The following is a 10,505-nucleotide window of genomic DNA, read 5'->3' as shown; positions in this document are numbered from 1 at the left end:
GGTTAATCACGACAGGTGGAATGAGGATTTACCGCCGGAGGTAAAGAAATGCGGCGGAAGGGGAAAGGGGTAAAAGAAGACGTGAACCCTAAACGCCGGTCGCCCCGGTATATATGAGGGAATCGAGGGCGGTTTACGGGCCGCTCTAAATTTTACAGGCTGGGCCGGGCCGGGCTGGGCCAGGCCGGGCGGTTTATTGGGTATCTGGCGGGGCTGGTTTTTTTGCGTGCACTGTAAATCCGCCCTAAAGGGCCCGCCAGGCCACCGGGACGCACGCAACGCGACTCCTCCTCCTCACTCCCCATCTCCTCCCGCTGAACGCCTCTCGCCGCCGGCGATCGGAGCAGCGCCAGCGCGTCCTTCCGGCGCCCGCGGGGGCCTTCTGCGGACATGGGGACGCGCCACCTCATCACCGGCCAGAACAACTGCGCCCCGGACGGGGCGTCCTCCTCCAACCCATTCGGCGCCCTCGCCAACACCCTCCTCGGCCAGTCCAACAAAGCGGAGGTAAACCCTAAGTCCGTCGCCCCGTCGGTCAGGACTCTCGAGCTTAAGGGCTTGCCCTCTGCATCTGCGGTGGCCTGGATCAATAGGCGCCCTTTAGATCTTCTGTGCTCATATGCCGCTTCCGTTACGCGAAGCCAGTGCTGTATCCCGCGCGGTCTAGATGCGCTGAAGAATATGGTTGATTCGTGGGTTGTACTGTCGCATGTCTCCAATTGCTTGGTGTATTGATTTAGACTGACTAGACGGGCCAGAGCTATTATTGGTTCAAGGTTCAGTGTCTGTTCCCTTTTACCTTGCTCTGGAACCATGCTCGGAAGTGCTGGGCGAGATACTTGAGTCAGTGCTTTGTAAAGTACAAGCTACCAAGTTCGCTATAGTATCGGTAGGCTTCTCTATTCCTATGCTGTTATCTTGTTTTAAAAAAGAGAGTAAAGGGTTAAAAGAGCTCATCGTGCTAGGATTCTAACATTTAGCACACTCATTTCACCAGTTTAAGTTCAAGTGCTCTGTGAATTAACTTATCTGAGAATCTCTGATTGACCTTATTCTGAACATACCAGTCATTAGGTATATGTGAATAAATATATTTTTTTGTCTCCTACCAGTTTCCATGTTCATTTATAAGAATTTGTGTGGATTAAATTGGAAATGTGGGATATTTAACATCAAAATGCATTGAAAAATTGTAGCTGAAGTCCAAGAAAATATTGGTTATAACATTTTCTTTTGTGCAGTCACTAAGGGGACTTCCTGGAGCCTCAGTTAATGTTCCAACTACGTCTGATTATAGCGGAGCTCCACTGTCTACTCTCCCTGGCTCTGAGAATGAGTTCAAGCAAGATCAACGACCATTTGCATGGGTAATGGTGATTCTCCAAAACTTTCTTTTTGTGTCCCGTTTGGCCATTCCTAACTGTTGTTGAACACTTGCAGGGTGCCGACTTCAGTCGTGGGGGTCCTGCTAATGATTGGGTTGGATCTTTTCGCCCTCCGGGGCATTCTGCATTTGGAGGGCCAGAAGCAAACTTTGCAGAGTTTGAGCAAATTTATAACAATGCAGGCCCTACCTTGGGACCGGCCTTGGATGGTAGATTTCTGTGTCTTAGCATTTCTGTCTACTGTGAATGGTTGTCTATTAACCACACATTGCAATGACTCCTAACTTCTGTTCCAGGTCCACCACAAAGGGTCTTATCTGGTGTTCTGCATTCTTTTATTCTAAGTGGCCGAGCTGGTGTGCCATTTCAAGCTGTCCCAGTACCAGCTCTTGGTTTGTCCGAAGCCGACAAGCAATGTATACGTGATCGCAGCTTCATAATGGCACACCATATTTTGGCCGATCAACCTGAAGAATATATACAAGCACAGGTTAACTTTTCTTGCATTTGTGACTGGAATAGCCATGGATCATACAAATTTGCTCACAACACTTATTTCTGTCCTTTCTCCATTAGCTTAGCTCAGTAGTTTCCTGTTGACTTGCTTGACATTCTAAGTTCCATGTGCTGCTTATGTTTTGTTGATGAATGTTTACTAGATGAACATTCTTGAATGTAACACTTTTATCCGTATATCAGGTAAATACATTGCTGCATTCTCTTGATATTGACAATAGTGATCGAATGAAAAATCCCCTGCATGGGCCGTACCCAGAGATGGAGGAGTACTGGAATCAATCCCAAAGTGCTTTGAGATCTGGCCCAATGCACAATGTTGAAAATAATTGGATTACTGAGTTTGGCAAGCAAAACAATAACCCTGAGGGTTGGATCACTGAGTTTGGCAAGCAAAATAATAACCCTGAGGGTTGGGCGCACTCTTTTGTGCAGCAATATGGTCCCAATGGATGGGCCTCTGAGTTTGAACAGGTCAGAGCCTTCTAAAAGCATGTTTGACGTTTTCACAACCATCAATTGTGAAGCATGTTTTTTCATTGTTTATACTAATCATATGAGCAGACAACACATCCTAGAACCAAGTTCAGCCATGCTGAAGATACTGTTTAGCTTCTAGGCCAGTATAACTATGTTGCAATTGATACCGTTTTATCTGGATAATCTGATTGCCAAATAAATGATGATATCTGGCTATCTATGTATCCAAATGCAATTCTGGATTTCATTTGTATCTGCACCATGCGCTGTAGTATTCTTGAGTTTGTTCTGTTTCTACTGGAATTTTCTCGTAAACATTAGAAAATTATGTTTTCCATTTTTGTGAGTAAATTGCCATTTTGCCAATATCCAACAGGAAACACAATCCAATAAGAAAGTTTGTTTGAGAAAAGGATATGTGGGTTTGGTATGCCATTACCCAGCTGTAATCTGATAGTTTCACTACCCTACCCATTGATCGAGATATTATGGTAGCTATGAGTAATTGTATGCTGTATTTAGAAATAAAGTTTAAGATATTCTTTATATATGTATGTGTGTTTATTTTAGACAGTCTTATGTAAACATAGAATTCTTACTTTTACTAAATGTAGTTATTCTAGAACATGAGGTGACAAAGGATCACATTCTTTCAATATATCTGTTAAATATTAACTAGTTTTAGTTGGCTTATAAAGTGAAAAAAAAAACAAAGCCTTGTAATTTGTATGGAAATCTGCATACTCATCATAATTTGGTTTCCTTCTGCACTAGCATGTTCATTTGTGGGATACATGGCTTAAATTATGCTATGTACTTTATGCTGTATCAGCATCAGTCTCAGATGGCCATGGGTCAGATGGGAGGAGCGAACATGGTGAATCTCGCAGCTATGCAGCAATCCCGTATGCTTGCAGAAACATTATCAAGTAACAATGACCCAAAATTCCAGGTATTTATAATGGCCTGGTTGTACATGTAACTCTATTTTGCTTGCACATTGTTTTTACCCACAGTGAAAATTTGCTTGAACAACAGCTCATCATAATTTATTTTTCTTCTTCATAAGGAAATATCCTACTCATGTATTGATGTGATTGCATTTGCATCTTGATATGTTAGGCTAAACCTAAATGTTCTAGATTAGGTCCAACATGCCTAAATTATCTCAATGAATCCTCCAAAAGTCAGACCAAACCTCCTAAATAGGATCTTGCTTTCCAAACTGATAGAGAAGAACCTCTATTGGATATGCAGAAATGAACAAACATATATTGTGAATAAGTTTTGTATTTGGTGTACGACACACTATTGATATATCGTGTTATACCGCACACGTGTCCAATGTTTCTGTTTATGTCAAAAACACTTTTTTTAGTGGCAATTGGGGTGATATGAAATCCTATTTATTTATTATATATGTTCTGCTAGATATTCTACGGATACTGCCTATTACATTTCATGGTTCAAACTCAAATTTTGTAGATATTGGATCATGAGAACTCTTTCTTAAGTCTGTATCTTTCACCAATAATAATATTGTTTATTTACATTAAGTTAATCAACTGTATTTTTTGCAACCTTATATTATACTATAGGATCATCTCTACTAGTGCTTCATCCTTAGAATTTGTCACTTAAGTTTGCAACCTTAAGCACCTGATGACACTTTCTTTTTCCTTTTGTTTCAAAGATGAGCCGTGGTGAACTTATTATAGAAGATAACCAAGTAAAACAAGGTTCAGCATCTCAATCCAGTGACTGGGCTGATGAATTTCAAACACAGGATAATGCTAATGCAAATTCTTGGGCAGATCAGTTTGTGCATGAAGAGGTAATACCAGAGAGCTGGATGCATTTAAATAATTGTATGGTGTGCTAAATGGGGTTTAGTTTTCACCTGAGAGCTGGATGTGTGTAAATTAATGCATGCCATGCTCAAATGGGGTTCTAGTTTTTCCAGGCAATGTAAAAAAGGAACAGTGGTGTAATAATGGTATTATCATTTAGGAACACTAGATGATGCCCCAAATGTTGCTACAGGAATCTTGTTAGAATATGCATAAATAGTTGCTTAAAAAACATCTAAAACTAATGGAAAGCAAATGTTATCTTAAAAAGGTGAAAAAACATGAAGCATATAAAAAGAGAATAAAAAGTGGATTCCAGTTAACAGAACATCATTTCTAACAAAAAATGTGAAGGATGAAATATGTAGGTATGCTGCAATCGCCCAAAACGTATACTGTCAATACAAAATCTAATGAAAAGATAACTTATAACTAACATGCACAAATTGATGATGTGGCAGCCCTGCATGCATAGAATAATGTGAAAAACATGTAATTTATGACTTGCATGCAGGACTTGCTCATGTGGCATGCTTGCATGTGTGGGAAAAATAGGTAGTGGGTTGTAGCTATTTAGGAATAGTACATCGATGTCCCTTCTTTCACACTTACATGTGCTGGACACTGATGATTTTGCCTCACTAATATTTGTTCTACAGCTTTCACAAGGGTCCGATAGTTGGGTTAGTGAGTTCTCTAGTGAACAGAATCAGGGTGGGCTCAAAGAGAAGTGGGTCGATGAGTTCTCCAAATTGAATGTGGATGATTGGGCAGAGGAGTTCAGTGGAGGAGCTTTTGGTGAGAGCTCTGCTGATCCGTGGGCAGATGAGTAAGTACAAGTCTCTTGTTTTTCTGTCTTTGCTAATAGTATTAAGGTTGAGCCGACCTCTGTTGCTTCTTTCTTGATATGTTATCTGACCAATCTCTCTGTCAGATTACTAAAAGAACTTAGGGTTTGGTTAATATTCATTGAGAAGTCATTTGTTTTTACCATTGATTGGTTACGTTCTGTTTACAGCTTATCATTAACTATTATTGTACATTGTTTGTAGGTTTCAGAACCAACTGTCAGCTTCCAAAAGTTCTGGCTCTTCTCGAGGGGTTTATGTTTCTTCTGAGATGAACCCATATGTTGGTCACCCTAATCCAATGCAGGAAGTGCAGGAACTCTTTCGGAAGGGCCTCTTAAGTGAAGCTGCTCTTCCTCTGGAGGCTGAAGTTTTAAAGAACCCTGATAATGCTGAAGGTTCGAGGTTGCTTGGAGTAACACATGCCGAAAATGATGATGACCAGCAGGTAATTGTGCCTCTCATTAATTTTAGTGATGTTCTGATGTTCATATGCCGAGTCAGGGATAAAAGTGGAGCGGAAACAGCTGGAATTGAGTCATATCACATTTGTTTTCATATTTTTTAGTGGGAGCAGAAACAAATACAGATACCCGAAGGAGGTATGGAGCGAATACGGTATGGACGTGTACACTATCGCTGGAGGAAAAAGAACCCTTAAACTATGCAGGAGTGGCGCATCGGTGTGAGAAAGGTTTACCGGCATAGAAGGGTGGAAAGTGGCGGTGGAAAATTTGAAATATCCGATAGTCATATTCAAGAAAACCATATATTGCAAGTCAACATTGGCATCCGAACTAAAATGAAAATGGGTATTGGAAATATCTGGATTCTTTTTACAAATACAAATGTTGTATGGGATTTTGAAAAATTTGGATATGGAATTGGATATATCCGTATCTGAAAAAAAAGTTAGCCAATTTAAACAATTCTAGCCCTATATGCTAAGTATTCCCTCCATTTCTTTTTAGTCTGCGTATACAATTTGTTTGAAGTCAAACTTCGTAAAGTTTGACCAACTATATTAGAAAAATATCAATATTCAGAATATGAAATCAATATTAGTAGATGCATCATGAAATTAATTTTCATACTATAGAACTTTTGTATTGTAAATGTCGATATTTTTAAGATAAATTTGGTCAAACTTTACGTAGTTTGACTTCAGACAAATTTTATACGCAGAGTAAAAAAGAAACGGGGGGCGAGTATCCAACATAAGAGCATCTCCAATAGGTGCCCTAAAATAGTGCAGGATCACTTTTTAATCACGAGGGGAAAACGCTGCTCCAACAGGTGCCATATATGCAAAAGTTTTACTCCAAATATACAACACCCACACCAAGTGTTGCGAATTTTGCAACACCAGGGGGACCACTCGGGACCGCACGATTTGGTGTTGTAAAAAAGCACTCGGAAGGAGGTTTTTGGTGTTGTAAAAAAGCACTTTTAGGTGTTGCAAATTTTGCTCCAACCATAATTTGGTGCCTTATGGGCACGTATTGGAGATGCTCTAAAGGCCTAAAAAGTTGTTGAATCTTACTTTTTTTTGTATGATTCAACTTAGAAACTATTATGCATTATAGTGGTATGTATTGGGTTTCACGCACCAACCAGTTGCTCCAAAAGTCCAAACTGATGGAGAAGGTTGGGCATTCCACATATACTTCAACACCCCCACTCGTGTGCAGTCTCTCTGTCTTGCTGCGTGCCTCAAATGTGGAAGGGAGCGAGCAGCAATTGTAGAAAACAATCACACTAGCCAGGACTCGAACTCGAGACCTCTGTCTCTGATAGCACACCATGCTTCATGCACCAACCAGTTGCTCCAAAAGTCCGAATTGATGGAGAAGGTTGGGCATTCCCCATATACTTCAACAGTGTTTCTCCGTCTACTGGTCTATCATTGATTTATTGTATGGTGCGAGTCGATCGTCTATCATTGATTTATCGTATGGTGCGAGTCGATCATCTTAGGTCACATAATTGTTGACTTATTTCTTTTACCTAATATGGCACTAAATTATAAGATATTTGCATCGGTTCTGAATTGAGAAAACACCTGATCCGTATCCATATTCGAGTAACATCCGCTCCGTATTCGTATTCAGCATTCATCTTTGTTTTTGAAATATGAAAACGGAAGTGGGAAGGGCACTATCCAATCCGTTTCCACCCCTATCGGCATAGGGCATCGACGTCAACGGAGGAGGGCAGTGAGCCCGCGACAGACGATGGTGGTGGAGGCGCTCTGCTTGCCATCGCACCGCAGCAAGGATGGATGGGTGGCAGCGTGTGGGCTCGGGATGATTGGATGTGCTCGCCTGCTCTGTCCTTTGTCAATTAGGGACAGAGGATTAGGTTAAGGTTGTATTTACATTCCGGTGGCCCACACATTGCATGTGTGCTTGTTCATTGTTGCCTGCTCGATTATTGGGCCACACACAGCCATGGTAATAACGGAAATTTCCGTATTTATGGAAACAGATATTTCATTTTCGTGTCTGCTCTGCCGAAAAATGTTGTACCGTTTTTGTTTCCCTTTCTGCCTAAGAAATTCCGTTGCCCAAGATTTCCAATTCCACATTTTTTTTTCCGTTTTTCTGCGGACCAGACGGAAAGATTCCGCTCCTTTTTCATCCCTATACCAAGTATTATATACTACATGTTTGGCATATGTTGAACGGATTATTGTCACTATGGTAGTCCAGCATGGATGTATTGGATGCATCATATTTGTTCATTACCGAGTTTAGATCATTTTCAAGGAATATTGTTTTATCTTGTCTGAAAGGCCAAAGCAATATGCTAATTCTCGTGACTAATGATGTGAACCATTCTCTAATGTAGTTTACCTCACAAGAATTAGATATTCATATATACAAAATAAATAACGAATGTTAGTTCTAAGAATCTTGGGGTATGCGGGATGGGCTCCATGCTTCTTCTTTGCTAAAAGAGTCTGCTATTATTAATTTATTTCCTTGCTTTCAGGCCATTGCTGCAATGCTGCGTGCCCAGGAGGCCAATCCTACCAACTTGGAAGTTCTTCTTGCTCTTGGTGTCAGTCGTCACACAAACGGTGAGTGTTATTTATGTGAGCATTTCAGTGACCTGCTTAATCTGCTGGAGTTGCTCTTATAAGAAATGAAGTGGTAGAAGGTAGGATTGGAAGGTAACAGGTATCTGCATTGTGCAAGCTGGTTTCAATTGTAAAAACTAAGCCATCTTCCAGGTTTTTCAATTTTCATTTACAGTTAGAAAAACTTCCCAATGCTCCAATCCTCCTCCTCCCCAGTGTGTAATAATGCTGCAATAGTTGTGCTCATAACATGTTCTAATATATTTTGAATTTCTGTTAAAGCAGGAAATTTGTCGAAATAGCCCTACTTCCGGTTGTTATATTTCAATATTTGTGTATACCATCATGAGAGGAACTATTTATCTTATATGATCACTGCAGAGTTGGAACAGGAAAAGCATTAAGATATCTTTCGAGGTGGCTCCAGATTCCAGAATCATCCAAAGTACGGAGGTCTCGCCCCTCCCCACCAAACTGATTCACCATATGGTCCAGATGTAAGTGAGGGATATCTAATTCATAATGATGGTGTATCAAACAAACAATTTTAACTTGTTAAACCCTTTCCATCTCCAGCTTCCAAATGGTATTCTGTATAACTGTCTCAGTTTATTGTACCTTTCTATGAGATATTATTAACTGTAATCATGTGTCTGTACAATCTGTTTTCTGATCTTACTAAAGTTTATTAGTTTAGGATACTAAACAACCTACCTCTCACCATGTTTTTTTTTTGATGCGTACCTCTCACCATGTTGTTAGATTGTTTAATGAAGCTGCTCAGATGTCGCCTGAGGATGCTGATGTCCACATAGTTCTGGGTGTCTTGTACAACTTATCAAGAGAATAAGATAAAGCTATAGCTTCATTCAAGACGGCACTACAGCTGAAACCACAAGACTATTCTCTCTGGAACAAGCTCAGTGCGACCCAAGCAAACAGCATCCAGAATGCTGATGCCGTACTGGCATACCAGCAGGTAATTATTTTTTGGAACGTGCTTGAACTTCAACTTTGGTGAAAGCTTCGTTCTGTTTTTTAAGTATATTTATATGCTTGGTTTAAGAAGTATAGCACTTTGTCTCTATCACAGACTCTGGTTATTCCTTTTTAAGGAATGCTCTGGCAGTTGTATTTGCGGTGCAAACTGCAAAAGCTAGCAGCATGATTCTTGTCTGACAAAAATAGTTTTATAATATAGTGTCTCTATACATGTTGGAACTAATTTTTTTTTGAAATGATCAACTAATACACTGATTGGCGTATGGAAAGTAATGTCGCATATCACAAGCATTGGGATTGGGGCAGCTAAATCCCTCTCTGTGGAATGTGGATAAGTTTCTGTGTGATTGACACCAAGATTGTGTTTCCTGCTGAATGTATGCTACATCCCAAGTGCTTCTTGCATCATAATCAAATTATTTGATGCAGTGTAATCCCATTGATTTGGTGTCCGATCCTACAAATACATGTTTATTTGCATCCTTCACTTATTTTATTAGTATAAATAAACTATAAAGTGGATGACTGATCGAAACCATCTTAGCGCTCATTACAGAAAATACGGGTATACTAAAGAGTTCCCCAGGTCTTTGGCTTATTACTTTAGATGTTGATTGTGGTATACTAAAAAATGCCTGGAAGTAACCCCAAATTGTTGCTTGTTATTTCAGGCTCTAGATTTGAAGCCCAACTACGTCGGTGCATGGGCTAATATGAGAAATAGCTATGCTAAACCAGGTAATTCTTGTGTATCACAATGATCACTCGATCATGTTGTTGACTGTATAATTGCATTTTTCGCAAATACCCTGCGATTGCGAAATAAGAAACCTTATATTGAGTTAACATTACTCCACTGGTCCATTAACATGCTTGTCATCATTACATAAGTGAGTTTATGTTCTTTCACTTTTAGTATTGAAATGGTTGTCTTATTATCATGCTCTCTCAGTATTGTAAAAATTCTGGGCACTTTTTGTACAATGAATGTCACCTAGTGAATAATGTTGATTAAGCGCAGACGGTTATAATGTGAACTACTCATTTACCTAACTTACTATAACGATGAACACTGAAATCTATCTTTACCGAAAAAGGGTTTCCCCCTGCTTTGTATACAAAGCAACCAACCGAGACAACCAACGATAGGTGCTGGGGCGGAAGCAGCACAGTCATGCCCAAAAGAAATGAAAGAGAAAATACAAGAGAAACAAATGCCGACAACGGCGGATCGACAAAAAACGAAGAAGCCTCGCGACCGCTGCATCCACCGGAGATCGCCCCGGGCAGGAGGAGCATGCGCGGGTACTGGAAGACCCGCCGCCACCGACACCACCCGGCC

The 10,505-nt window shown here is 40.3% G+C and overlaps 1 protein-coding gene across 4 annotated transcripts; it reads left to right on the top strand.

The window, feature by feature from the left end:
• The first annotated feature begins 260 nt into the window (after positions 1–260).
• On the top strand, positions 261–10,024 carry LOC125516002 (peroxisome biogenesis protein 5-like). 4 transcript variants are annotated; one of them, XM_048681484.1, is made up of 13 exons: positions 261–507; positions 1,242–1,367; positions 1,441–1,594; positions 1,682–1,875; positions 2,085–2,375; positions 3,214–3,333; positions 4,075–4,215; positions 4,891–5,060; positions 5,284–5,527; positions 8,074–8,161; positions 8,543–8,658; positions 8,924–9,140; positions 9,835–10,024. In XM_048681484.1, exons 1-11 carry the CDS (start codon positions 391–393, stop codon positions 8,563–8,565), a joined length of 1,668 nt encoding a protein of 555 aa, XP_048537441.1. In that variant the 5' UTR covers positions 261–390; the 3' UTR covers positions 8,566–8,658; positions 8,924–9,140; positions 9,835–10,024. The 4 variants fall into 4 exon arrangements, with proteins under 4 accessions (XP_048537441.1, XP_048537443.1, XP_048537444.1 ...); XM_048681486.1 differs by lacking the exons at positions 8,924–9,140; positions 9,835–10,024 and adding an exon at positions 5,648–5,891 and having other exon boundaries at positions 8,543–8,595; XM_048681487.1 differs by lacking the exons at positions 8,074–8,161; positions 8,543–8,658; positions 8,924–9,140; positions 9,835–10,024 and adding exons at positions 5,648–5,891; positions 7,270–8,047.
• The last annotated feature ends 481 nt before the right edge of the window (positions 10,025–10,505 follow it).

This window comes from Triticum urartu, chromosome 6, assembly GCF_003073215.2.
Source record: "Triticum urartu cultivar G1812 chromosome 6, Tu2.1, whole genome shotgun sequence".
In the NCBI taxonomy this organism is placed as follows: domain Eukaryota; kingdom Viridiplantae; phylum Streptophyta; class Magnoliopsida; order Poales; family Poaceae; genus Triticum; species Triticum urartu.
This window is presented reverse-complemented; position numbering and strand designations above follow the sequence as displayed.